Genomic DNA, 26,932 nt, shown 5'->3' with positions numbered 1-26,932 from the left:
CCCACCCACCCCCGGCCTGAGACTTCAAAGGGCCTGAGAACTGGACAGCCTCTGGCGGACAACCAGTCTTCTTCCTGGTGAGGCCTCGAGACTCCCCATCTGGTTCTGATGTGCCTGTTGAGGACTTCACGGGAGGGAGACAGTCAGCGTTGTGATTAGTTATGGTTGTGAGGGGAAGGGTCTAAAGGAAATCACAGATAATCCCCAAGGCCTCTTATAGCAACTCCGACCTCCAGTGCCCCTAAGGGAAACTGAGGGACGGCCAGGGGACAGGTGGTGGACACGACTGTCCCCTCAGAGCACGTGTCAACATGAGACAACGTGCCTGACCCACGCGTGAGGAGGCTGTTAAGAGCAGGAACCCCTCAGTCGTCGTGTCCCCAGCACCAAGCGCAGTGCCAGGCGCACGCAGGCCGACCACACGCGAGCATTCGATGGGTCGAGGAGCTCCGTGTGGGGGCTGGGGTGCAAAGTCCGGTGGGATACCTGTGCCTAGCCGTGGCCACAGCAGGAGGTAGGGGTCACTGACCACCGGGCCCAGGCCCTGCTTCCTTCACAGGGGTTACCCCCCGAGGGCCAGCCGGGGGACACGGCCGCATGAGCAGACATGTGGGGCGTGCGGCCCGGTCCCCGACTCTGGACACGGCGGGGGGGTGGGGGGTGGGGGGAGGATCTCGGGAAGGCCTGGCTCAGGGCTGGGTCACAGTGGGTTCTTTGAACTCAGGGAGGGGAATGGCTTCTGCGCCCACCCTGCAGTGTCTGCGCCAGAGACCCTGAGGTGGGGTCTGGCTTGGTGGGAGAGGGCACAACGCATCAGCCCCGGGAGGAGCCGATTCACGCTCACCTGGACACGGGGTGGCAGGTCGAGTCTTAGAGCGGATGTTCAGACGTGAGACCTGGCTGTCTTCTTGTCTCCAATAGAAACAAAGAACTGCAAGTAATAACCTAAACCCAACCAGCCTGGCTGAGCACTGAGGAGCTGTGAGTCCCTCAGGACAGCAGGCCCAGAGGGGAGCAGTTCCATCACGGGCTGGGGCCAGCCTCTCTCTGCTTCACTACCCCTAGGACACTGGCTCTTCATTTTGGAGGTCACCGACTCCTGGTTGCAAAATGGCTGCTGCAGCTCTGGACATCACCTCCCCATCTGGATGTATTTAAGGCTGGAAGAGGCAGGGTGCCAAGCTCTCCTTGCTTGCCTGTCGTTTTCAGAGAACAAACCCCTTCGCGGAGGAACCCAGCAGACTCTTGTCCTATAGGCTGAAGCTTACCGCAGGACACCCTAACAGGAGACCTGTGCGTCCAAGACAGTCTGGGATGATCTCACACTCAATCCCACCTACCGAATCCAGTTATGGGGACAAGGAATGAAGGCACCAACACATCTGTGGGACACATGCCCTGGCCAGGGGTGTTCAAAGCAGAGGCTTCTGTTCACCCACAGATGCTGGGAACTCCTGACAGGATAACCTCACGGATGTCCCCAACAGGTGACTGCACAGTGAGGCCAGGAAGAACACTTCCTAGGAAGAGGGACTTCCTAGGAGGCAGGCCTCCGGACCAGGGCTCAGAAGACACCGATCCTGGCCCACCCAGAGCATGCCAGCAGCACCCCGCCCACCCGCCTTGTCTGCTGCCTACAAGGGTGGGGATCAGGGTTGGGAGGGCACCCAGCAGCCGAGAGCGCCCAGCTCAGTGCCCTTGGCCCTTCCACAGCCAGTCAGGCTCCTGAGTCAGAGGCAGCCCTATTTGGTAGCAAAGCTGTCAGGCCGGCCAGGGCCAGGACTCGCCCCAGTGATGAGCCCTCCCCCATGCCGTGCTCACTCCCTAATCAAATGCCCCCTAGTCTCCGCCATGACGTTCTCCAGAGCGGCCAGGACAGCCTTTCCAAAGCCTGCGTCTCAGCCTCCCTCCAGCTCGGGGCTGCCCTGAAGTGTCCTAATAAAACCACTCTGTCAGCGTGAGCAGATTTCGCACCTGTGGAGCCCAGCCCAAGGACTCCGGTGTCAGCCCCTCCGGCTCCCAGCCAGCCTGTTCCACGTTCCCGGGGGAGGGGTGGGGGGTGGGGGGTCGGGTCAAACACCGGGGTGTTCTCAGCAGGGACGCCGCACTGAAGCCTGTGGGACCTCGTCTCTGCTCTGTGCCCCAAATCGTGGAGGGGCAGGGTGGCAACGGAGAGAGCTCACACAGAGCCTGGGCGTGGCTGTGTGTGACCGTGGGTCATGTTCTCTCCTGGGAAACCTCGGGGGCTGTGCGGATCCAGGACCCACCTGCCTCACCCTGGGCACTGACCCCAGCCCCGGAAAAGAAGAGCCCAGGCCACACACAGCGTAACCCACTCACATTTATAGGAGACACAAAGGAGGAAGGCGGACAACACATCAGCATTTCTACTCCAGGGAACCGGCCAATTCCGACCAGAACAGCCATCGGGAACATAATTGTACAGCGTTGGGGTGCGGCATCTACGCGGGCTTAGTCCCACTCCCCGTCCCCCTCGGGGTTGTCCTCACGAGCCGCCTCCACGTCGTGGAAGTGAAAGTTGGCCATCATGTCTCGCACGGCCAGCATCAGCCTGTTCAAGCCTTGGTTGTGGTTCAGACCCCCAGCCCCTCCAGCCTCCAGCCTCTCCCCCTGCGGCAAGGAGACTCGTCTGAGCAGGGGTTGTCCTGGGCCCTGAGGCCCAGTGCTCCCAACCCGGCCTGCCCAGGACCCTGTCGAGAAGAGGAAGCCCCCAGACCCAAACGCGCGTGTCTAACAAGACCAGGCCCCAGCGCGGGGTCAGGGAGCCGCGTCCGGTGGAGGGGCCGAGGTGGTGGCTATGGTCAGGCGGGCACGTCCCAGCCTCCCGAGCGGGCCGGCCGCTGGCTCCAGCAAGGCTCTCTACCCGTGCACAACCAGCGGCCCTGCCTGAACCCACCCGGCCGACACGTGCCCACGTACCTCCATGGTGTAGTTGGGCAACAACGACCGGAAGAAGAGGGCAATTGTGTTTCCGTGGCTGACAGGACTCAGCCTGGAAGAGGAGGAAGGAAGGTCAGAAAGTGCCCCCGAGGGAGGGGAGGGGCAGGAAGGCAGCCCGAGCCCCAGCTGGGACACGGGGTTGGACCACCAAGACTCCTGCTCAGCTCTGGGTGGGCAGTGGGCCCCCAGAGGTACCGGTGAGGGCTGCTTAGGCCTCACGGGGCATGGCGTCCAGAGGCGGTGGGCCCTTCAGGACCCGGCTGGTTGAGCCGAGCAGGGAGGAGGGTCACTCTTGAGGAGAGCTGTGCAGGGGTGCAAAGGGGTCACATCAAGGGAAGGTTCCGGGGTGTGCTGGAGAGTGCCCCCCTGAGAAGACGCCACGCTGTAAGCAGCTCCAGTTGGACTTTTAAGGACCGGCAGCCTCTGCTGGGCAGAGCCCTTCGGCCACTCCTCAGGTTGGGGTGACAATGTCCAGCCAGTCCGCTTTCTTTCTGAACTTTCCAGTGTCACAAATTCCTGACTGTCGTCTTACTCTACTTATAAATTCAACTGGGAACTATTTCCCTAGAAGCACGTAGTCTAACTGTTATAGCACAATTCAGTTAAGAAAAAGTCCTTCAGGGGCACCTGGGTGGCTCAGTCGGTTAAGCGTCTGACTTCGGCTCAGGTCATGATCTCACCGTCCGTGAGTTCGAGCCCCACGTCGGGCTCTTTGCTGACGGCTCAGAGCCTGGAGCCTGCTTTGGATTCTGTGTCTCCCTCTCTCTCTGCCCCTCCCCTGCTTGCGCTCTCTCTCTCTCTCTCTCTCTCCCTCTCTCAAAATTAAACATTAAAAAAAAAAAAAATCCTTCACCCTACATAATGTGCTCTACTGAGATCTGGAAACCACTCGCTTTCCCGAAATGGGCAAATCTGTCTGTGACTTCCACATCTACAAGACTGTGCTCAAGGCTCTTGGTAAGTCAATCGCTCAGCTTTAAAGACTAGAGGAGAGAAGAAAGAAGCTAGTCCACGATTCAAGGCTAACCACTGTCCACAAATCCACTGTAGACTTGGGCTCCACTGTGCTCTCACTGCAGCCCTCCTGGCTGGGCTGTGTGGGTCTTCTTTACTTCTGGGAACGTGCCCTGTGCCGTGCTCCATGCACAGGGCCTTTGCACGCGCTGACTCTTCTCACGTACCAGCGACATTCCCTCCCCCTTTACTTGTCGAAGGTCTGCTATTCCTTCACACAGCAATGACCACGGCCTTGTCTGAGGGTCATGTGCACCAGAAGTTTCTCACTGCAGTTTTGACTCCACATTTAAGCCTCGATTCCGTAACGAACATGTTTCCCCACTGCCCTGGGAACACTCCATGAGGACACACAGATTGCCTTACTCTGGCTTCCCACTGTTACCTCCAACACCTGCTCTAGAAGCTGACCAAAAAGCGCTCCTGCTGTCGACAAAGGAGTGAAAGCACACGCCTGGCAGAGCTGACCCGTGACCCCAAACCACATCGCCCTCTGCAGGCCTGTGTCTGCGGGAGGCAGTGAGCCCTAAAGCACGGACCTCAGAGCTGTACGAGCAAAGGAGCAAAGCAGGAGGCGGAGACGTACCTCTCTGGCCTGACGTAGGAGTAGATGGTGTCCAGAGGAGGCAGAGGGTCAAAGCCCATCACAGACTGCGTGGTCACATCCTGCAAAGGGAAGCAGACCTGCCGTGAGCCCCTGCCTTCCCCCCTGCAGACTTTCAGCCAGTTCCAGCCCGGACCGGCCTCTCTTCTCTGCTAAGAGTCCATCGGTCAGGCAGAAACGGTCCCCGGCCGCGAGGCGATGCGTACCGTCCCAAGCCACCGGGTGAACGGGCAGGGAGAGCCTTTCTTCCAGGGGGACACTCACGCTGCCCGCTCAGAGGGCTACAGAGGACACCCGTGGGCAAAAGTGTGTGTGCTGTAGGGAAGGGGCAGAATCAGACGGTCACTTGTGTCAGGAGCCCCACTTCAGCGCTACGGGATGCAGGCTCCAGGGCCCCGAATGGCTGGGTCACTGCTCTGAGCCCTGTGAGGTCACAGCTCCACCTCTCACATCCCTGGCTGTGAGGGGAAGGGCCCGGCGTGTGACAAAGCTCCCACCCCCAGCCCCTCTGCCTTACCGGGGGGAGGGCGGCAACGGCTTCCTTGACCTCAGACAGGACCACGTGGCGGTGGATGTTTCTGGGCGCACGCTGGTACAGCACCTTCCGCCTAGGGCCGGGAGTAAAGCGGCAGCACGTGCAATGGAGCCCGCGCCGCCCTGCTGCCCCGTTTGTGACGGCAGCACCCGAGCAGGTGGGCCTCGTCCTACGAGGATCCTGAGGCCACCTGCCGCCCTGTCACCCCTGGCCCCAAGCCCACCTGCTCTCACATGCTTCCACCGCAGGGTCCCCGGCGTCCACCGCCCGCAGAACCTCGCGGACGTTCTCCTCCAGCCAGCTCATGGTGGCCGGCTCCTTCCAGAGGAAGTGCGACCTTCCGAGGTACAGGCTCACCAGCTGGCTCAGGGCAGGGGGCTGGCTGTGGGAGAGCGGAGCCCGTGAGCAGACTCCACCAGGGCGAGGCCTGCGGGCACCCGCCGGCGCCTATGGGCAGCGTCCGGCCCCGTCCGGCAGCCGGGGGTGACAGGAGACCGCCCGGAGGGGCTGCCGACCGGGGCAGGCAATCACCCGGAGTGGGGCGGGGGCACACACAGCGGTTACTTCTATCCAGGGCACGTGTTTTTTTTTTTGTTTTTTTTTTTAATTTTTTTTTTTTTCAACGTTTTTATTTTTTTATTTTTGGGACAGAGAGAGACAGAGCATGAACGGGGGAGGGGCAGAGAGAGAGGGAGACACAGAATCGGAAACAGGCTCCAGGCTCTGAGCCATCAGCCCAGAGCCCGACGCGGGGCTCGAACTCCCGGACCGCGAGATCGTGACCTGGCTGAAGTCGGACGCTTAACCGACTGCGCCACCCAGGCGCCCCAGGGTACGTGTTTTTTAAGAAGCACAAGTTCTCTGGGGAGCCTGAGTGGCTCAGTCGGTTGAATGTCCGACTTCGGCTCAGGTCGTGATCTCACAGTTTGTGGGTTCGAGCCCCACGTCACACTCGGTGTGCAGACAGCTCAGAACCTGGAGCCTGCTTCAGATTCTGTCTGTCTCTCACTCTCTCAAAATATTTACTTTTAAATATATTAAAAAAAAAAATAAAAAAGTGTGAGTTTTTTAATAGCAACATAAAATAGAAAAAGGACGTGTACATGCACGCACAGAGACGCCGCAAGAACCGCTGTGGTTTACAAACAGGGTCTGAGGGTGGCTGGCTCCCTTACTGCACGTTTTTCTGTCATTTTCTAATGAGAAATTTGGAAAACGTAGTACGTGCCATGCAGACGCATGAACCACGCTAACAAGTGTAATGATACTAACCCCACCCAGCAGCTGCGGGCACAGTGGGCCCCGTGCCCTGCTCACTCCTCACCAGGAAGGCTTGTGCTCTAGGCCACAGGCTGCTCACGCACCGGCCAGCCCTGTGCCTGACCCTCGAGGCGATGCCCCGCCTGGACCCGGGACCCGGCCACCCAAGCGGGAGAACAGTCCAGCCGCCGGAGTCTCGAGCAGACAGCACCTGCCAGGCCCCTCCCAGTAGCGGGCAGAGAGCAGTGACAGCCAGACTCCCAGGGTCTGCCCCCAGGAGCGCCCCCACGACTCACACACAGGTGGGCACTGTCCTCCCAGGGCCCCTCGGTCTTTACCTTATCTCCGCGTCTGGTCCGAAAAAGCTGTGAGTGGCGACAGCGGCATCTGGCCGCACGCTGCAGTACTCGAGCAAAGGGAGGAGGGCTGCAGAGAAAGCAGGGCCCCCGTGGGCACGGTGACACCAGGGTGAGGCCAGTCTACCCACACCAGCCTCTGCCACCCTGGAGGGGGTCGTGCTGCCTCCCAGTGGCCCGGTCTGCATCTGAGGGGTTGCACCCGTGCCCCCCAGGCACACGCACAAGGCGTTCTAACCACTGACACCACAGTCTCCCTCCGCAGGCTGGTGGGGAGGCCGGCCTGCGGGGTTCAGGCCTGGGGCAGAGCCGGTCTCTCTCCCTGAGCAGCGGGGGCCTCCCCACACAGGAGGTCACCTGGAGAACCCTGTCTTCCGAGCGACTTTGCAGGCGGCTCACGCCCCGATCCCACACAAACAGCCGGTGCCCACGAAGGGCCTCGCCTCGTAACTTCACGCACCTTGACGGGGAAGGGTCGGTTGTCCTACGGCCTGGCCAGGCAGCCCCGTGTGAGCACGGATGGAGTGGGGCGGGGCCTGGACACACAGGCAGCGCTTGAGAACACTGTCCAGTGGGCGCCCCGAGTAACATGGGCCTCAGCCCTGCCCTGGCTGCCTCCTCAGACCTTCACCATGCTGGTGGTCTCTGTGATTTCCCCAGCACCTGGTACTACCTGCCACTCTCCCCGCCCAAGGATGTGAGCCCCAGGAGCGGGGACCCTGGTCACCTCCTCTCCCGGCCTGGGACGCAGCAGGCTCACTGAGGTTAAGGGGTCACCTCAAGAGCCTGGGCTGCTCCTCCAGCTGGGGGCTGTGGGGACAGCGTGCATAAGTCCCCACGGCCCGTCCCCGGGACTCGGCCCTCTGTGAAAATGCATGTGGTAGGAGGCCTGCACTCCAGCGGGACCCTGACAGACCACCCAGCTCTGTCCCCACACAGACACCAGCCCATTCCTCTAGGATGCCTAGAGGTTCTCTGAGCAATCCCAGGACAACCCTGTCTCCGAGTTATTCAACCCAGTGAAAGATGGGATTTGAGGACAAGAACGTAAAGCTGGGGGCCCTCCTGCACGTTCTGCTAAGATCCAGCAGCTCACTTATCTCTCTAGAAAATACCACACGGTGGCGCCTGGGTGGTTCAGTCGGTCAAGCGTCCACCTTCGGCTCAGGTCATGATGCCACAGTTTGTGGGCTTGAGCCCCGCGTCGGGCTCTGTGCGGACAGCTCAGAGCCTGGAGCCTGCTTTGGATTCTGTGTCTCCCTCTCTCTCTGCCCCTCCCCCGCTCGTGCTGTCTCTTTTTCTCTCTTAAAAAGAAACTTAAAAAAAAGAAAATACCACACCTTCAGAAAGTAAGTTTTTCTCAGTCAATATCAGAAACTTATCCTGAAGCCCCAAGACACCTGAACGCCAAAGTCGCTTCTGACTCATTTTCTGCTTTTGAACTGTAACTACGCCTTGTCCAAAGGCCCTGAAGACACGCCCTTCTGTCAGTGGAGTGTGCGCGCTGGGGCCCCGCCGCACCCACCTCCAGGGAACATGGTGAGCGCCTGTCGGATCAGGAGAGAGGCCTGTTCCCTCGCAGAGCTGAGCTCCTGCTCAGGGAGGTCTGCTTGCTGACTCAGCAGAAAATAGGCCAACGGCACAGAGAAGGCAAAATTCGGGAGCTGAGACAGGTTTCGATGAGCCTGAAAGGGGCGGAAACACAAAACCTGGAGCTCTACTGTGCCAAAGACAAAAGACTCAAGACCCGCAGCTGCTCCAAAGCCACTGGATGCGCCCGTGATGAACACAAGGGTCGTGCTGGCATCTCGTCACTTGGCATGAACGAGAATTTTGTGTTACGTCTGGGGGCTTCCTCGGGGCAGAAAACAAGCAAAAGGCCCTGGGAGGGTAGAAAACTGCCTGGGATGGATGAGAGGAGGGGCCTGGGGGGAAGCGGATGCCTGCCCTCGTGACGGGCTCGGCTCTGAAAGCAGCCAGCCTGTGCTCTGTCACAGCGAAAACTGAGCGAGTCGGGGCGGCAACGAAGAATGTCCCTCCTGCTGCCAGGACCCGATCAAGTCTGCTCTCATGGCCGAGCACTTTCCTTGCCTTTCTCCACATGGGTAGGGAACAGACAACACGCGACGTGCCGTTTCCTCCGCTAAAACGGGACCATGGTCTCCACGGTTATATAACCTTCCTTCCTCAGCCCTGTTGTGGGGGGGTGGGGGTGCTCCAGGAACTTCTGTAAACTAGATCCCCAGAGGCGGGACTCCTCGGCCAAGTAGCCAAGCGACGCAATTCAAATGATCTACACAGTCATTTTTCAACCGCGCACGAACGCGTGGTGACAAAAGATGCCAGCTCGGAGACCAAGAAGGGAAGCTGTCGACTCCCTGCCCGCCACCCCCGCCCCCTAAAGGTGGTCAGGTTCACACATCCCCAGGACAGCAACGCCCAACAGGAACACTCGTTCTCTAGCAGCCAAATTAAAAAGAAAACAGGTGAAGTCAACGTTTACTAATGTTCTATTCAACCCAAATTCCTAAAATGGCATCACTTCCGCACGAAATCACTACGAAGGTCTCGTGCCCAGTCTCAGCCTCGACGTCAAGCTGGAGGCAGAGCCCGTCTGCAGGGGAAACGGGCGGCAGTGGAGACAAAAAGGGAGGAGCACGCGGGGTGTGGCCAGAGCCTCCCCACTGCTTCGCGGAACCGCCCTGGGGCGCACAGACCCTGGACGGAGAAGAGCGGGGTTGGGGGAGATCTGGCCCCGCGTCACAGCGCACACGCACGCCTACCTCCCACTCCTGGAAGAGGCGGATCAGGTAGTCGTAGTTGCGCGCTCGCAAGGCCAGGTGGTCGATGAGCAGCAGCATGCACAGAGGGTCCTCGTCCGGCTCCAGGCTTCCGGAGGCGGCCCAGGGAGTGGGGGGGGGGGGGGGGGAGGCGAAGGGAGACAAGGGGCAGAGTGGGCCAGTGTGGACATCCACGGGCCCAGGCCGCGAGCACACGGGCGCCAGAGGCAGGCACCCACCTCAGGATGAGCTTGCAGAACTCCAGCGCCGTGCGGGGACAGCCGCGCTTCTCCAGGAAGCTCATCTGCTTGTAGAGGGCCAGGTAGAAGCTCCTAGATCCAAGACAGTTCCTCGTGAGCCAGAGCGGCAACCGCCAGAGCCGCACTGCCCGGAAGCCTCGTCCAGCACCGCCGCTGCCCTCTGCTCCTTGGCTGCGCTGGCCATTTCCCGCGCGGCCTCATCACCGCGAGTGTTCGCAAGTGTTCCTGTGTCTGCAGAGAAGGTGACGCTCTGCTTGTTGTTTGCGGTTATGTGTGTGTCCGTGTGGAGAAAAACCAGCTTATCTGGGAGTTGCAACCATCGTGTTTTTTGTTTCCTGCTGTTCGCTTCAGAGGACAGGTCACCATCTCCTACTGTAATTCCCACCTTAATTTGCCCTCAAACCTCAACAGTTGCTAGGGGCACTGCTGCTGGATGCATCCAGTTCTGGGACTTGAAGCATCCTGGTAGGCTGTTATTTGCATCAATAACCAACACCCTGCCTGTGGGTGTTAGTATTTTATAACCTGTTTCTGGGAACTAAGAACTTAACTGGAGAGACAAGACTAACACAAACAAAACCAGACAATCTGTGCAGTCGGGGTCAGCGTGCCCAGGCTGACGGCCAAGGTGCGGAGGGCGATCAGTGCTGGAGATGACCACAGACGCTGGAGGCCGTGAGGGCGAGCACCAGACAACAGAGGACCCTCCCCCCACCCCCCCGGCAGCCCCATGAGGGCAAGAAGCCAGGGGGTGAGGTCAACAGGGAAGCCACCGTGGCTGTTCGGGCTCCATTAGTGAGGGCTGGTGCCAGAGTGGGGCTTGGCGAGAAGACTGGCACCCAATCATGACCGCTTAACACCGGGAACAGGATCAAGCCAAGTGCAAGCAGCTAACTGGCTTAGGAATTGGAAGGTATGGCTGCCCGCAAAGCATTCCAAAGCATTCTAAACTCACGTGGCACAGATCCTATTGTCCACACATACAAGGAAAACACAATTACAGCCCCCAACATAGTGGAGTCGCTTATCAGACTCACTTGTAACAAGGACACAAGTAACCCCAGGCTGGCCCAATCGGTGCGTCCGTGAGCCCAGCCATCCTGCATTCAGGTTGCACACAGTGAGGTGCCCCAGTGTGAGCTGGCAGGTGGGACGCCTCGGGGACAGTCCTCTGCCATCTCCCGTCGCAGGACAGCTTCGACACACCTGCCACCGTGAAACCCACCTGTTCTCGGGTCTGCGGTAATCCAGCCGGCAGGTCCCGCTGGTGAGACTGAACAAGGGATGAAAGGCACACTCCATGCTGTAGAGCGCTCTCTCTGCAGGCCACACAAACACCAGGGGAGGGGGTCGGGGCCACCGTGTGGCAAGTGCAACCTCCCCCCCCCCCGCCCAGCTCACAGAGAAAGCTCTCAGAGGGAGGAGGTCACACGGCGAGGGTTTGGGAAAAGGCGGCGCGCCACAGATGTGACCCTGGGGATCACCGAAGCCACTCTGTGCGTTTGCTTCACCCAGAGACCACTTGTCGGCCCCAGGGTTGTATACAAGCACACGTGCTCACAACACCCACAGGCACACGACCACAGCAGCTTGTTCACGCGATCCAGGAAGTGGAAACGCGCTGAGTGTCCCCCCACATGCCGGCAGGCACACAAAACATGGGTCTATCCACACTATGGAGCATCACTTGGCCGTACGAGAGGGCAGCTCTGAAGACGTGAGTCACAGGATTCCACTCACAGGCAATGTCCGGAACAGGCAAATGCACAGAAACAGGAAGCGCACCGGGTGGCCAGGGGCTGGGGGTGGGGAGGCGTCAGGTGACGGGCAAGCGTTCTTTTAGAGGTCACGTAAATGACCTAGAATCGGTGGTGACAAAGCTGTACGACTCTGCCAGAACCTAAACACCAGCGAGTCAAACGCCATCAATGGCAGCATCGTATGGTCTATGAACCGTACCTCAAGAAAGCCGCTGTTTAAAAGACACCCTGGCAAACGCTGTGTCCCCGCCATCACTTTCTACAACGCCTGTGCTCCGCCAGCGAAGGCGTGTGCGGGTGCGGAGGAACGGCAGGGCGGGGTGCCCACGCGCCCCCTTACCTACGAGGTCTCGGGCCATCTCCTGATCCTCCTGAAAGCGGCAAGCGTCGCTGAGCTGCAGGAGCGAGTCAACGTGGTACGGGCTGGTCTGGAGCAGAACCTGCGAGGAGGGGGACACTGATGGGGCAGCAGGTGGTGCCCCTGGACCGGCGAGGCCACAGCCCCAGGCAGGCCTTTCTCTCAGGCACGTAAACCTTGTGAAATTTTACCAGCGGTGGCATGCACGATACCCTCACCTCAAACCCAGCTCATCACCAGGCCTGTGGTGGGAACCGGGACCTCTGTGCCCCGGGACCCCCATCTTTACCCTCTGTCGCCCCCCCCCCCCCCACAAGCAGCCCTTGGAAGATGAGGCGAGTCCTCGGAAGCATCCTGCCGTGGCCCTCAGCCCCCAAGACCCGGGCGTATACTGGAGGTGAGAGGAGCCAGGAGGGCAAGGTGCTTCCGGGCAGAGTGACCACAGGCTGGGCCCCAGGCCCGGGGCACCCTGGGTAACTGTGGGGAGGGTGTGGGCTGGGCGCGGACCCTCTCGTGGGGACACACGCACCACGATGTTGTTGGGCTCCATGGACTCCACGGCGGCCAGGAACTTGTGCTGTGTCTGCTGGTACTCCTCACTGTGCTCAAACGCAAAGAAGGAGAGGCCTCTCTTGGACTCCAGCAGCCGCATCGACAGACCTGGGGAGAGTGCAGCGTCAGGCCCCGTGGTGTTCCTGGACGGGAATTTCTGCGTGCACCCAATGTGAGTCCCTGTCACAGCGTTTGCTCCCCCAGGATGCCTGGGGCTGACCGCCCACGGCTCAGTCCACACCGGCACCGCGTCCCATCTACGCCTTTCCTAGGAAGATGTCCCCCCCCCCGCCCCCGGGGGTGTGGATCGATTATCGATGTCCCAGGACAACAAACGTGAGGACACACACGGCGCCACCCCCATGGCATCTGGCTGGGCCTAAACGGCGGTCAGAGCCCAGATCCAGGTGGGCATGGGAGACCGTGCAGGGGCTGCAGCCAGGCCTCTGAAGCAACGGCGATCTACACCCCACGAGTGGATGGCCTTTCACTTTGTACCACGTGTTGGGTAGAGGCCCAGTTTCTTCTGAGGAACCACTTACCTCCATAGAACAGGTGAGTGGTTCCAGGCTACCCTCGACTCAGTCCCTTCTGACGGCCCCGCCACAGAGCCAGGAGCTTTGTCTGTTCAAAGTGGCTCGGGGGCTTCTGCTAGCTAAGTGGGGGTGTCCTCGCTGCCAGCACACAGGAATCATGCAGAACCCCAGAGACACAGAAGCAGGGCGTGGCTGTCACACGCTCCCATCACAGTGGGCACCCCGGCCCCTCCCCTCTGTCCCACCCGACCGGCCCAAGGGCTCTAGGATGCTCCTCCTTTTGGTGTCATGATGTCAACCACAGGCACACAGCAAGCCTTTCTGCACTGTGGCTGTTTCTCTTCAGATATGCGTACTTATTAGATGGCAACAGAACATAAAATACCACGCTTGAAAGATGAACTTGATTGCCTCTTGTGGTACAGTATTCACAGGAAAAAAGAAAAAGGTAGACAGAAGCTGCATTGAACCGTATTTGAGAAAACACGCAGCTGGCGTGTCTTGGGGGGTGGGGGGCCCTCCGTCCTCCAGCACGAGGCCAGGGCGCGCGCTCACACGCCCGCACGCTGGCTCTGCACAAACAGGGCAGCGGCCTGGCCCAACGGGCGCAGATCCTCGCGGCCCGGTGCCGGCCCTCACCTGGTTTGGTGTACCGTGGCCAGGTGCTCTTGGGGGTCGTCAACCACGTACACTTGGGGTACACACGCTGCCGCTGCCTCGGCCTGGGGAGAACGGACACGGTCACGGCTTCATCTTCGCTGCCTGACCTCTGAGGGACCTCAGAAGCAAAACCGCGGGGAGGGGAAGGGAAGGGCACGGACAGGACAGAATGCAACAGCACTCACAGAACATCAGCAGTGCCAAGCCAAACTAAACGCCGCAATCTAAATAACCAAACAACCAGAGACAGAAAGAAGAACCAGAAGTTTTTGGGTCTAGCAAAATGGCAGGAAAGAGAGGTAAAAAGGAAACAGAAGTTGAAAACCAAAAACAGAGAGGAGGAGGAGAGCAAGCGTGTGGACGCAATTCCCTGGGGGCCGGGCTGGACAGATGCTCTGCTGGCTGAGCACAGAGGGCAGAGGGCAGACCTCTGTCTCGAGGCGGGTCCTCTCCTCGCCTCTCAAGACGCCAGCGATGCAAGAACAGGGTTTGAAAAGGGAACAAGGGGAACCACGAAAGGAACCGGTGTGTGTGTGTGTGGGGGGGGACATCAGGACACTGACGCCAACACGCTCCTGGGTGAGAACGAGCCAGACAGCACCACCGGGCGGCAGGGGAGGGAGGCTGAGCTCCCCGAGATGTGGCCCACAGACTGCCCTCATCCCTCAGCCCGGTGCTCCTGCCTCGCTGGGCGGGGATGTCTCCGGCGGTACCAGACCGCCCCCCACAAAGCGGTGGTTGCAGGGAGGCCTTTCTGCTCCGTCACTGACGCTCTCTTTCTTGAGCTGAGTAACGGGCATGTGGACATGTGTATGTGCTTCTGTGTATTTTCTCGACAATATGAACCATTTCGTTAAGAAAGTAAAGATGAGTAAGAATCTGGCCTGCATTAGAAACAGGGTAAAAAAGCAGGTTTCTTATCCCGCCAAGAAGGCAAAATGCAGGAGAAAAAAACACGGCGCCTCAAGAGCACAGTCACAGTGCGAAGAACGCTCAAATGACGACCTCTGAAATGTTGAGTGTCTGGCCCGGAAACTTTCGCCAGGTTTACTTTTGCTTCTCAACCAGCATCAAAACCAACGTGAGGTTTAGAACCTGGGATAAGTCTGACCTTTGTCCACTTCACACTTCTTAGCGGTTGGCATCATGCGGTAGATGCAGTAAGAAACGCTCTGTGCACGAAGGCCTGTTGGCAGGACTTTCTGTAGGAGGTGTGGGTGTTCAAGTTTCCAGACGCTCCAGCACGGAGCCCAGTTCTGACCGGGAGCTTGGTAGGGTGTAAAGAGGAGAATTAACTGGATATGCAGAACTGCCTGGTCTATGGAAGCCCAGGGACAGCCCGGCCCTGCAGTGAGCTGTCCGCACAGAACAGAGAGGAGGCAGAGAGGTAGGTGGGGGAGGCTCTGCTGGGGGGCAGCGGGGGGGGGGGGGGGAGACAAGAGCAGCAGGAGGGCGAGTATGCCGTATGTGTCTGTCACAGGAAGCTTTCCGAGAAAGAGCTGTGCACAGGCCATCTGCACGTTCTGAGACGGCCACCGGAGAGGGACAATCAGAAACACACTGAGTGTGTCTGCACACAAGGGGTACGAGGGAACCGTGGCTTCTCAGGGAAGCCTTCGGTGGGACTTAAATTTTTAAACAAATCAATACCTTAAGAAGTATAATAATACTATAAAAACAATAAATGTAATTACATTAAGTATCATTTGCACAGAAACAAGACCAGGCATAAGTGTGCAGAAAACGGCAAAGACAGGCCAAGCACATGCAAACAAGTGGAGGTAGGCTGGGGAGAGGCACGATGTTCAGACTAAGAGAAACATTTTATGTATTTATTTATTTTTTAAGTTTCTTTATTTTGAGAAAGCACAAGTGGGGGGGGGGGCGGAGAGAAAGAGAGAGAGAGAGGGAGAGGGAGAGAGGGAGAGAGAATCCCAAGCAGGCTCTGCACTATCAGTGCAGAGCCTGACGCTGGGCTCAAACTCATGAACCGTGAAGTCATGACCGGAGCTGAAATCAAGAGGCGGACGCTTAAGCAACTGAGCCACCCAGGTGCTCCCCAAGAGGAACATTTTTAAGTGAAAATGTTTTTCATCAACATTCCACAAGAAGACATAAAGTCAGAAACCCCTGTGTCCTGAATAATCTAACACCAGAGATAAAACCAAAAACCATCAGCAAATAACAAGAAAAGCCCTCCACGTGCATATTATGACAGAATCTAAAACCCCTAACTCTACGACAGGTCAGAGGAGGCAGAAACACTCAGGCGGTGGGTAGGCTAAGGCACACAGGTATTTGAGGTATTTGGAAGGCAGCGGAGAGACTCGGTGCTAACACCACAGGGGAATACCCATTCCCGTGCAATTGCACTAGAGATAAGACCCCACGGACGCAGGGAGAGTGCAGCCAGCACACAAGCCGGCACCTGTCCCCCGGGGCGAGGGCATTCCCCTCGTGCACCGGGCGTGAAAATGGTGCCTGGAATCCAACCGTGAAGAACCACACGGTGTGAGACGCCAGCAGAGCCCTGTGGTTCCGGGGAACGAGGAGTGTGGGCAGAGGGGCCCCGGAGAGGGGCAGCAAGCTGTCCTGACTGGTTATCTTCGGGGGTGTCAGGGGAGACAATTCTGAACTGCCTCAGTTTGTTCTTTTATAAAAAGCATTTAATGGGGCGCCTGGGTGGCGCAGTCGGTTGGGCATCCGGCTTCAGCCAGGTCACGATCTCGCGGTCTGCGTCGGGCTCTGGGCTGATGGCTCATGAGAGCCTGGGGCCTGCTTCCGACTCTGTGTCTCCCTCTCCCTCTGCCCCTCCCCCGTTCGTGCTCTGTCTCATTTAATTCCACATTTAGAAACCACACGGAAAGTCCTTGAAAAGACAAAGCCTCTGCCGGTGTGACAGCTCCTGGTCAGAACGGACTCGGTGCTGGAGCGTTGGGAAAGCTGAACACCCACACCTCCTACAGAAAGGTCTGCAAACAGAGCGTTTCCCCCTGGGTTTACCACTAAGAACTATTAAATTAACAAAGACCAAACTGATCCCAGAACCTAAACCTCAGGTTGGTTTTGCTTGCTAAGAAACAAAAATGAAGTTGGCCAAGATTTCAAGGCTAGAAGCTCAAAATTTTAGGACTTCCAGAATCCCTGTAAAATGCTGGCTCACAGGCTAAAAAAGGCAGTGTGAGGGTTGGAGCCCAATGGCCATCAAAAAGGTCAAACACCAACTTCTCCCCAGCGCCCTTCAGATTCCTCAGAACCAGAAGTCCTTAGGGTTTCCTCCTGTAAGGCCCTTTGCCTAACCTCCCCCAGGGTCTAACCGACCTGGAGAAACCCCCTCCCCCTCCCCAAGGGTCTAACCCATCCGGAGAACCTCCCTCCCTTCCTTGGGAACGCAGCCAGTGTTGATCTTACCTTTGTTCCCCCAGGACAGCTCGAGCACCAAAATATCTTTTCAGTTCTGTGTCTGGATTCAAGTGTCTAGAGAATTGAAAATTTCACGAACAGAAATGAAATTGAGTTCTTCTACACTGAATCCGGGAATTCTGAAAGGTCACATAAAACCCAGCAGAGAGAACAGCTATTCTGGCAGGAAGACCACTGGCAGGCCTCCTTCAAAACCACGCTAACCTGAAGCAGAGGCAGCCGGTCCTGGGGCCAAGTCAGAGCAGCCTCAGACCTACGACTAGATCAAGGTGTGCTCACTGACTCGGGAAAAGAGATGGCTTTTTAAACTCTGGCAACAATCTCTTCAGTAGGGACGGGCTTTTCATAGGCATCTATGAGGACAAGACAGGAATAACTTGTCCCAGGATGACCTCTGACTTCAGCACCTTCCGAGAAAAAAACACTCCCAGAGATCGACAAAGCTAAGCGATGGGTCCTTGGAAACAGAGGGGTCTCCCTCGCCTTCTGTCCTTGTCCCTGTTGCCTCAATGTCTGGCGATAAACCTACATCACTTTTAAATCAAGAGAGTAAGTTTCCTTCTTTTTGAAATATTATCTTCCCTTTGCAAAGAGCCTCTGTGTCAGCCGGGAGGGGGACGAGCTAACCTGTGCTCCACATATAGGACGTGCTTCTTTGAGCTCAGGGGAGGCGGGCCTGGGCGGCTTAAACCACTGCCATCCTCAATCCTCTCCAGGATGCGATCAATATCTTCCAGCCCATTTTCCTAAAAGCCCCAGAAGAACATCTTAATCACCACACAGACTTTATTTTAAATGTAAGATCAACAATAAGATGGTTTTTACAAAGAAGAAGCATTATATTGGGTCTGCTTCCTGAACACTGCACTGCACACATATTTAGAAAAAAAGGAGAGACGCTTCGTGAGAGGAACCTCAGAATCGGCGAGATCACAGAACCAGAAGGACTCTTGAAATGACCAAGTCACAAGCCTACACTGCTCATCTTTCGGATGTGCCCGCCAAGCTCTTCAGGTGGGACTTGGGCTGTAAGTGCCAGTGACAGGCACAGAAGGCCACAGCCTCCTCAGGACACACAGAATCAGGTGATGAGGGCCGCAGGCGATAATGAAAACAGATTTTCTGACAACCGACTGGACCTGGAGGCTTACACCTCAACATCTGATTAGTCCATCAGCACTAGAGAAAGGTCGGGGCACATGGGCAGTCCACTGACAGAGGCTGCACCATCCAGAGAGCATCATTTCAGATGTCACCAGAAAACAGAAAGCACAGAGGGACGTCTGACCCTCAAGGAACAAAGTGAACAAACACGAGTGAAATCGGTAAGCGACCTTCCCTGACCTCCGAGTTAGATTCCTAACGGGAAGGAATCAAAATACCAAATGAAAATGAACTGCCCTGAGAAACAGCCAGATGCACGTACCAGAATTTCTCCTGTAGTGTTTTTCTTATTTTTCTGTTTCTTTTTCTTCTTTCGGAGTTTGCCACTTATATTAGACTAACAAAAGAAGCACATTTTAGTCAATGAAAGAGACAATAAAATCTTACATGCTGACAACTAAAGCAGCAAGCTACAGAGGGACACGGGAACACAGGCTTGGGTCCCCTCCCTCCCACCCTGCACGTCCCGTGAGCTCACCTGCTTCAACAACACAGACCTCCCACTGGCCCACAGCTCTGGTTCCCTCCAAGTTTCTCCTTCTTGACAGAACTCACGGCTTCCCAGGACCTCCCGAGGCTCACAGGGTGTGAAGCATCCACCCACCTGCCCTCTGCCTTCATCTTTCACTTTGTCGACCACTCTCCCTGCCACGCCCAGCCACCCTGGAGACTGGGACCCCGCACTGCACTCCCCCACACCCTCGGTGCCTCGGCCCGAATCGCTCTCGCCCCTTCACCCGGCCACCTCCTTCCCCGCAACGTGAAGCACTACACCACCCCAAGCTCAGGCAGGTGCCCCTCTCTACGCCACGAGTCAGGGTCCCTCCAGCTGCACTGGTCTGTCCTCATCTGTCGCTCTCTCGACCAGAGGCCCCAGGAAGGCAGACTTGTCCCCAGAAGCCGGTAGGCTGACAAAAAGCACTTACTGAGGAAACAAGCAAAAGACCTCCTGAGGGACCCTCTCCCGCACTGCCGTCGTGCACACCAGCCACACCCCAACGCTAACCTGACCTACGAACTTCTTCAAGGCACGTCCACCCAGGGTCCTGACCACCTGACCAGAGCTCCAGACACACAGTCACCAAAACACACCCCCTGGGGAGGGAGGAGCAGACCCTCCCAGAGGGTGGAGGCCACTCTTGTGCCGAGAAAACTTGACTCGGGGACGCTGTGTGGGGCCTCCTCGATGCCCACAACTCGTCTTGAGGGTGTCATGCAAATCTTATCAGGGGTCCCAAGGAAAAGTGGGGACGACTGGGACCCAGAAAACGACAGCAGAGGGTGTATGTGGCTGGCACCTCCTAGTCCCCACACCTGCTCTGGGGGTGCTGCTTTGCCAGCCATTTCTCCAGCTTTCTTGGCATCTGCACCTCCACTCTGGGATCTCCTTCTGTTCCCTGTGAGCAGACACTCGGGTCTCTCCCCATTCAGCACTGGTCCCTCCTCAAGGTCCTCAATGTTTATCTGGAAGACAGACGGGAGAGAACAAGGGTGTTACGGGTGTCCTGGTCACAGATCCCATGGTGATACTGAACTGTGTTAGAGACAAGAGAGCAGGACAGGGCGGGGGTGGGGAGATACGTTCAGGATCACCCTGAGGTCACAGGAGGAAGAAACCTAAGTCTGTGTGCCTAGCAGAGCCGTGCTGCTCACCTTCTGAACAGCTCTGGTTCACGGTTACTTTAGTCAATAAAGTCCAGAGAATGCTGGGCACCGTGTGGCCCCACGGGGTCTCTGTCTTCAGAGGGGACATAATGAAGAACCCCCAAACGTTACAACTTACCTCACTTATGGAACAGAACCCTAGCAAAAAGATTCGTATATACATTTGTTCTGTCGATGCATTAATATTCTTTCCTCCTACTGGAGACACTAGGTAGCTCATCTACAGTAGCAGACAGGACAAGAACCTGGGGGAAGAAACAGTACCCAAGGACTGACCTACCTGGAAACTCTTCCCTGATAAAAGTAACACACGATAATAAAGATAACTCAGGACAGAACCTTACATAGTAGCGAAAAGGAAGGATCCACACATGCACACACTCCCGCACACCCTAAACACACACCCTGGAGGCGAGACAGGGGCAGGGGTGGGTACAAGTCACAGGGGAAGTTCTGGCCCTTTAGTCAGTCAATGAACAAACAGATAAGAGAGGTTGGCACGAATACTACCTATGCTTCATAAACCAGATGAGATGGGATGGACCCAATCTAGTACACTGAAATACACAAAATACACAAAAATAAAACTGTATGTTCAATTTAGAACCTCTGAAAAATATAAAGCTAAAAAATAAAAATAACATCTATTTTTTTTATTTACTTATTTGTTTGTTTATTTATTGAGAGAGAAAACACGAGCAGGGGAGGGGCAGAGAGAAAGGGAGAGAGAGAATCCCAAGCAGGTTCACATCGTCAGCAAGAGCCTGTGGGGCTGGATCCCACGAATGGCGAGATCATGACCTGAGCCAAAATCAAGAGCTGGACAACTCAACCAACGGAACCACCAGGCACCCCAAAATAACATGTTTTAACCCCCACAGCCCTGAGACAATTTCTTGTTAAACTTGAGGTCACACCGCAGCCGGTGAGTTTTTCAGTGATGGTTCTCTTTTGGCCTACCGTCTCAGCTGGGAAAGTGTCAAAGAAAAGAACACGGGAACAAATTTTTGTGTCCTTTGGTTTTGCTTTCTTTACCAATGGAGCCTACCAAGGACACAACCCAGAAGTACGTGATGCCAACCTGTCTACAAATCCATATCTGACTCAAAAACGCTCGACTTCTAGCACAATAGTTTCTGTCCCCGCGTCGCCGATACTGTGGGGACTCCTACTGCAGACACCTTCTTTTGAGTGGTGGCATTGTAAAGCCAGAGGCCCATGTGTGGTCTGGTTGGTTTGGATGTTGGAGCAAAGGAAGAAAACTAGAACGTGACCTCCTGGGACATTTCCTCTAAACAAGCGGGGGATGCACTGGGGCATTGGCACCTACACTTTCTCCGGTAGTCAACGGAATTCTACCCCTAATGCCTCTAGTGAGGCCTGGTGCTGGTTTACTTCAAGTCACGTCTGCTTCCTTAAAAAAATTTTTTTAAGAAAAAATTTTTTTGAGACAAAGAGGGTGCATGCACACGCGAGAGCAGGGCAGGGTCAGAGGGAGAGGGAGAATCTTCAGCAAGGTCCGTGTCCAACGCAGAGCCCGACTCAGGGCTAGACCTCACTACTGTGAGATCACGACCTGAGCCAAAATCAACTGCACCACCCACGTGCCCCAATAATTTTTTATTTTATTTTTAAGTAATATCTACACTCAGCATGGGGCTCAAACTCACAACCCCAAGATCAAAAGTCACATGCTCCACTGACTGACCTAGCTAGGCGCCCCACTAAGATATTATTTTTTGAGCCCCTTCTGGAAACTTGAGGTGTTCGGAGAAATTCAAATGCATAAGCTCTATGCCAAGCTAAGCTTCACCTGAAATATTCTGGGTCTGTGCGCACATGTGCAAACCTCCAATGATATACATACTCAGTCTTGTTTCTTTACTGGAAAGAGTTGCTAACTGCGCATGATTCACTGCTATTTGTATCAGCAGGCACCAGCACTCAAGGACTCTCCACCCACCGTCCTGAGATAAATCTCATTTGGTATCCAAAAGCTGATACTTTCATCAGTTTCACGGTCTCAAATGGGTAACAATTTCAAGAGGTTCTTGCTCACTACACACATATTCTCTGCTATTCCACGGGGATAAGGCTTGATCGATACTTCAATAAACACCGGGTGGGAATTTCGTCTTTTTTGGGGGGAGGAGCATGGAACCGGAGTATAATTTACGTGGCTTGAAACGGACGCACAGGATGAGTTTTGGAAACTGCAAAGTTTTGGAAACTTACCAAGATGTAAGATGCTCCCATTACCCCAGAAATATATGCCTCCTACCATCTCCAGCTAACATTTCCTGCTGACTCCGGCAAACACTGCTAAGATTTCTTCCACCCGAGATGGCCCGTGCCTGTCTTAGAACTTGGTGCAGAAAGAGCCAGAGTATGCCTTCTTGTGTGTCTAGCTCCATTCACACAGTGCAATGTGTTGACGCTTACCCTGCTGGTGCCCATATTATTGGTCACCAGTACTCCTCTGTGTGGACGCGCTACGTTAGCTGACTCATCAGGCAGAGGAGGTCGCTTGAGGGTCTTCCCATCTGTGGCTGGTTGGATGAAAGCTGCTGTGTGAGCGTTTTTGCAGAAGTCTCTTGGGTAAGTCACTGGGTTGTAAGACACAAGACTTATGTTGAGGGGCGCCTGGGGGGCTCAGTCGGTCGAGCATCCAACTTCGGCCCCGGTCACGATCTTGTGGTTTGTGAGATCGAGCCCCGCATAGGGCTCACTGCTGTCAGCGCAGAGCCCCCTTCAGATCCTCTGTTCCCCTCTCTCTCTGTCCCTCCCCTGCTTGCATGGTCTCTCTCTAAGAAAAATTACTTTAAAAGTACTGTTTCTGTGGGGGCGCCTGGGGGGCTCAGTCGGTCGAGCGTCCGACTTCGGCTCAGGTCATGATCTCACGGTTCGTGGGTTCGAGCCCCGTGTCGGGCTCTGGGCTGACAGCTCAGAGCCTGGAGCCTGTTTCAGATTCTGTGTCTCCCTGTCTCTCTGCCCCTCCCCTGTTCATGCTCTGTCTCTGTCTCAAAAATAAATAAACATTAAAAAAAATTAAAAAAAAACCCAAAACACAAAGGATCAAAATCAACTCGATATCAAAGATGACACGTGTTGAACACCAAGTCAAAGATCACTGAACAATTTCAAGTCCTTATTCCAGCCAAACAGCAGCAGCCTAATCACTGAAACTTATTTTGGAAGAAGTTTGTTTTTTTATTTAATTTTACAACTTAGATGCTTATTTCAATTACTTTCCAGGCATGACCATTATATTGAACATAAAAACAGAGACATATACACACACGGTCAACCCTGTAACAACACAGGTTTGAAATGTGCCGGTCCACTTATATGCAGAATTTTAAAAAAGAGAGAGAGATGATTTCTAATCTAAAGCCAAAACAACAACAACGACAGCGACAAAATCACCCAAGGGCTACTTGTGAGGATAGATCCATGAACTGGCAACGAAGAATGTCTCCGGCTCTGCTTCCCTCTCTCCAGGAGGGCACTTCTAAGTGCCCCGGAAAGGCTTCTCGGTAAACCACTTCAGGTCACATTCCTACCGTGGTTTTCAATTTCATTTAATACCTACATTTGCAGAGTGCCGTCTGCCCGGTATGGGCTAAAGGCTACATATGTTATTACTTCATTTATCACTCGTGAAAATCCCACGAAGTGAGATCATCGCCAAGAAAGAGGGAAACTGAAGCTTCTGTTAGATTTCTTGTCCACGTTGTCACAGCTATGAAGAGATGGGGCTGGGATCCAAACCTAGGTCCTTCTGACTCCAAAGCCTGTGCACATACATTCTGGCTGGAGACAGTACATGCTGGTCTGCTTAGAGGAAATGCTAATTCATGCAGTAAATTTTCTGCATACCTGGGTGCCGGACACAGGGTGGTGGGGACATGTTAGGGAGCAGCAAAGTCTCTGTTCCCACAAGGCTTCTACTTCATCAGAGAGCAAGAAGGAAAGTAACACCAAATAGAAAGAACCGACAGAGAATCTGTACGGTATGTTCTATGATGGCTGCCAGGGAAAAGGGAAAAAGAACAGAAGAAGGGGAATGGGAATGTGCAGACAACTCCCCTTTGAAAGCAGGTAGGAAGGGTAGGCAAGACTGAGAAGGCGTCCTCTGAGCAAATCCTGAGAAGGAGAAGTGAGACACGGGACATCCGAATACCAGGTGTTAAAGGCAGAGGAGACAGCAAAGGGGACAGGTCACTATGGCTACAGCAGAGCGAGCAAGATTATAAGGAAATGAGGTGGCAGAGCTCACGGGGTAAACGAGACCAGCGTGGGATCATTGGGGGGCTGGGAAGAAAGGAGGGCTGAGGTCAGACGTGTGTGTGACTGGAGCTGCTGCATTCAGACAGGTGGCAAAGGAACAAGAAGAGAAGGACTGGGCCGAAGGATGACGGTGATCCAGGCCAGAGGCAACAGTCCCCACCCAGGCGCTACCGGACTTCAGAATGGTCTCGTATATTGTTGAGAGAGAGAAAGATCAGGGATACCTCCAGGTTGCTGGCGTGGACAAAAGGAAAAACGGAGCCAGAGAAGGCTGGAGGAGGCAGAAAGAGCAGTTAACAGTTGGACACACTGGGTCTGAGATGTCTGTGAAAGGCCTAAGAGGTGACAGACGTTGAGTTGGAGGTATGAATCCTTCAGGAAGGACATCTGAGCTGGTGACACCAGTGTCAGAAAGTGGAAGGGAACACACAAACAGCAGAGTCCTGAGCAGGTGAAGACCTTGAGTCCCTCTGACACGATGTCATGGGGAGGTCCACATCAGAATTCTTTTCCTCCATTCACACAGGTAAGCATCTGCCATTTTTTTCATTTCTCCCAAACACTCTGCCCCCCTGTCCATCTACCCTCCTTTCTTCTTCAGCAGGAACATTAACTTTGCTTCAGAGACGAAAACCATGACATGGTTAAGGGTACAAATTTTAGGTCAGAAAGCCTGGGTTTACTCTCCAAGTGTCACTCAGCACGTCATTTACACAGGGGGGACTACAAGATCTCCTTCCCAGACTATGAGAATCGTATGATGCCGCAGCAGCACCTGCAATGTTCAATGTCCTCCAAAGAGCAGCTGTTGGTGTTAAGGGCTAAATCTTGGGGATATGGGGAAAGAGAAAGCACAACCAGATAAAACGTCCATGGAAATGGCTGCCTACAGCACAAACTGATTTCAGCCCGTGGACAAGTGAGATGAGAAGGAAGACTTCAGTATTTTGAGAGAAGTCAGAAAAGTGGCAAATTTATGGACAAGTGATGTGACGGAAATACTGGGCAGACACAACTGGCCGTGTTTCCAACTGTGGGAGCTGGGAGATGAGTACGTGAAGGTTAATACCACTTTTATTTTTGTACATGTTTGAAATTTTTTATGATAAAAATGCCAAAAAGGAAGAAAGAAATGAGAAGAAACAGGTAGAGGGGAAGGAGTTACTTTTCATCTCGGAATCGGAACAAGTGGAGGGAGACTGAAGAATATGAAGAAAGAGCTTCGTCCCAACTCCCCCAGAGACTACAGGGTGAGGCTGTCTCTCACCTTAAGAGGGAAGGCCAATCATCTCTAAACCAATCTCCCAGACTGGAAGCCCACACGCCCCGCCATCTTATGACGGGTGTCTAACTTGCCAACTTTCCATAAAGCAAGCAGCAATCACAAGACCAAGAAAGAGTCACTGGTTTCTCCATGATCTTCAGACCTACTGCTGTTTGTTCAACCACGCGGGCACACCGAGGAGAGGATTCAAGGTGAGCAAAACAGACACGTTACCCGCCAGAGGTCAGAGAAGCAAGAATAAGGCGATGCGCGCACATGCCAAAGTACAGACTGAGGCCAGCTAAAGAAACCCCGGTGGGCGTTTACTCCTCAATTCACATCTACGGTGTCATTTCTGTGTCAGACACTTGCTGTGGGTGCAGAGATGAGCTAAACACCATCGCAGCTAATGCAGCGATGAGGAAAACACCAAGTCCTGGGTTGTGAGAAGTAAACAAGAATGTCAGCAATGGCCCTGCAACAGCTTAACGTAGGCAACGTTCGGTCCTGAAATACAGCGCCCAGACCTGGGGAAGTGAGGCCCCGCCCACTGTGATGCGGACCCGCCCTCCTACGTCAAGATCACGCCCACCCTGCAGCCCAGACCCCCCGACAGCCCCGCCCACCCCGCCATGGCCCCGCCCACCCCATCGCCTGCCCCGCCCACTGGCCCCTGGCCCCGCCCCCACCGCAGCCCAGACCTGTGTGCCCCGCCCCCTGACGTCACGACCCGCCTGGCACAGCACCCCCTCCCACCACCCCCACCCCAGGCAGCCCCGCTTCTCACCAGCTCGAACCGGTTGTTGACGCAGACGCCTTCCTTCCCTGCGCCCCGGGGGCGCCGGCCGCCTGTTCCCCGCTTTGGACCTTCTTCTTCCGCATCATCGTCATCATGGAGGGCAAACTGCAGGGCACCGGGCCCGAGGGGCTCCTGGCCGCGCTGTTCCCCCCTCAGCCTCCGGAGGGCCCGGCGCGACATAGGACCCAACGGCCGCTGACGTCCGGAGACCGGGAGAAGGAAGAGCCGAAAAGAGAACGACCGGCGCGCCTGCGCACTTACGGCGCGCTGGCGCGAGCCCGAGCTCTGGCGTCTGCGTGCTGCGGTCCTCCGGAACTTCCTCTCCGCCAACAGTGGCATCTAAGAAAGTGCGGGCGCGTCCGGGCGAGTTCTCGCGCGAGTTGGGCGCCTCCGCGCGGCAGTGCTGGCTGCCCCGGTGTGTCCCCGGGTCTTCCGGAGGCGTGCCCGGGACCGACGTCCGGCTGGGACGGGGATGGGGGCTCACGGGCTCCGAGCCACCTGCACCCGGAGACCTAGACTCTGCTCTCCGAGTGCGGGCTGGCTGGGCGGGAGGAACCCGCAGGTAGGGCTAGGTGAGGAGAGGGTGCGCGCAGGAGGGCGTACTGCCGCGTGGTGTTCCAACCGGGGCGATGCACAGGTGACAGCTGGGCGACCTGGAGGGTCCTAGTGCCCGCTCTGCACGTGACTCCTC

The 26,932-nt window shown here is 55.8% G+C and overlaps 1 protein-coding gene across 2 annotated transcripts; it reads right to left on the bottom strand.

Annotated features, from left to right (window-relative positions):
- Positions 1–665: 665 nt before the first annotated feature.
- Positions 666–26,613, bottom strand: TCF25 (transcription factor 25). Of its 2 annotated transcripts, none has more exons than XM_045440091.1 (18): positions 26,230–26,597; positions 19,538–19,687; positions 18,486–18,560; positions 17,687–17,805; positions 17,048–17,113; positions 13,616–13,698; positions 12,418–12,548; positions 11,871–11,970; positions 10,996–11,089; positions 9,750–9,842; positions 9,514–9,619; positions 8,256–8,415; positions 6,713–6,800; positions 5,338–5,496; positions 5,097–5,187; positions 4,562–4,641; positions 2,941–3,013; positions 666–1,196 (listed from the first exon to the last, which is right to left on the bottom strand). In XM_045440091.1, the coding sequence occupies exons 1-18, from the start codon at positions 26,578–26,580 to the stop codon at positions 1,155–1,157; spliced, it is 2,061 nt and encodes a 686-aa protein (XP_045296047.1). In that variant the 5' UTR covers positions 26,581–26,597; the 3' UTR covers positions 666–1,154. The 2 variants fall into 2 exon arrangements, with proteins under 2 accessions (XP_045296047.1, XP_045296048.1); XM_045440092.1 differs by lacking the exon at positions 666–1,196 and adding an exon at positions 2,329–2,631 and having other exon boundaries at positions 26,230–26,613.
- Between the last annotated feature and the right edge of the window lie 319 nt (positions 26,614–26,932).

Source organism: Leopardus geoffroyi, chromosome E2, assembly GCF_018350155.1.
Source record: "Leopardus geoffroyi isolate Oge1 chromosome E2, O.geoffroyi_Oge1_pat1.0, whole genome shotgun sequence".
Classification (NCBI taxonomy): Eukaryota; Metazoa; Chordata; class Mammalia; order Carnivora; family Felidae; genus Leopardus; species Leopardus geoffroyi.
This window is presented reverse-complemented; position numbering and strand designations above follow the sequence as displayed.

Excerpts from the sequence above, each read along its gene's own strand:
- TCF25 (XM_045440092.1), bottom strand. The coding sequence starts at position 26,580 with ATGCCACTGTTGGCGGAGAGGAAGTTCCGGAGGACCGCAGCACGCAGA. Across the intron at positions 11,971-12,417 it reads TGGAGCCCAACAACATCGTG|GTTCTGCTCCAGACCAGCCC; the intron begins GTGCGTGTGTCC and ends CCCTCCTCGCAG. Across the intron at positions 5,497-6,712 it reads GGACCAGACGCGGAGATAAG|CCAGCCCCCTGCCCTGAGCC; the intron begins GTAAAGACCGAG and ends GCTCTCCCACAG.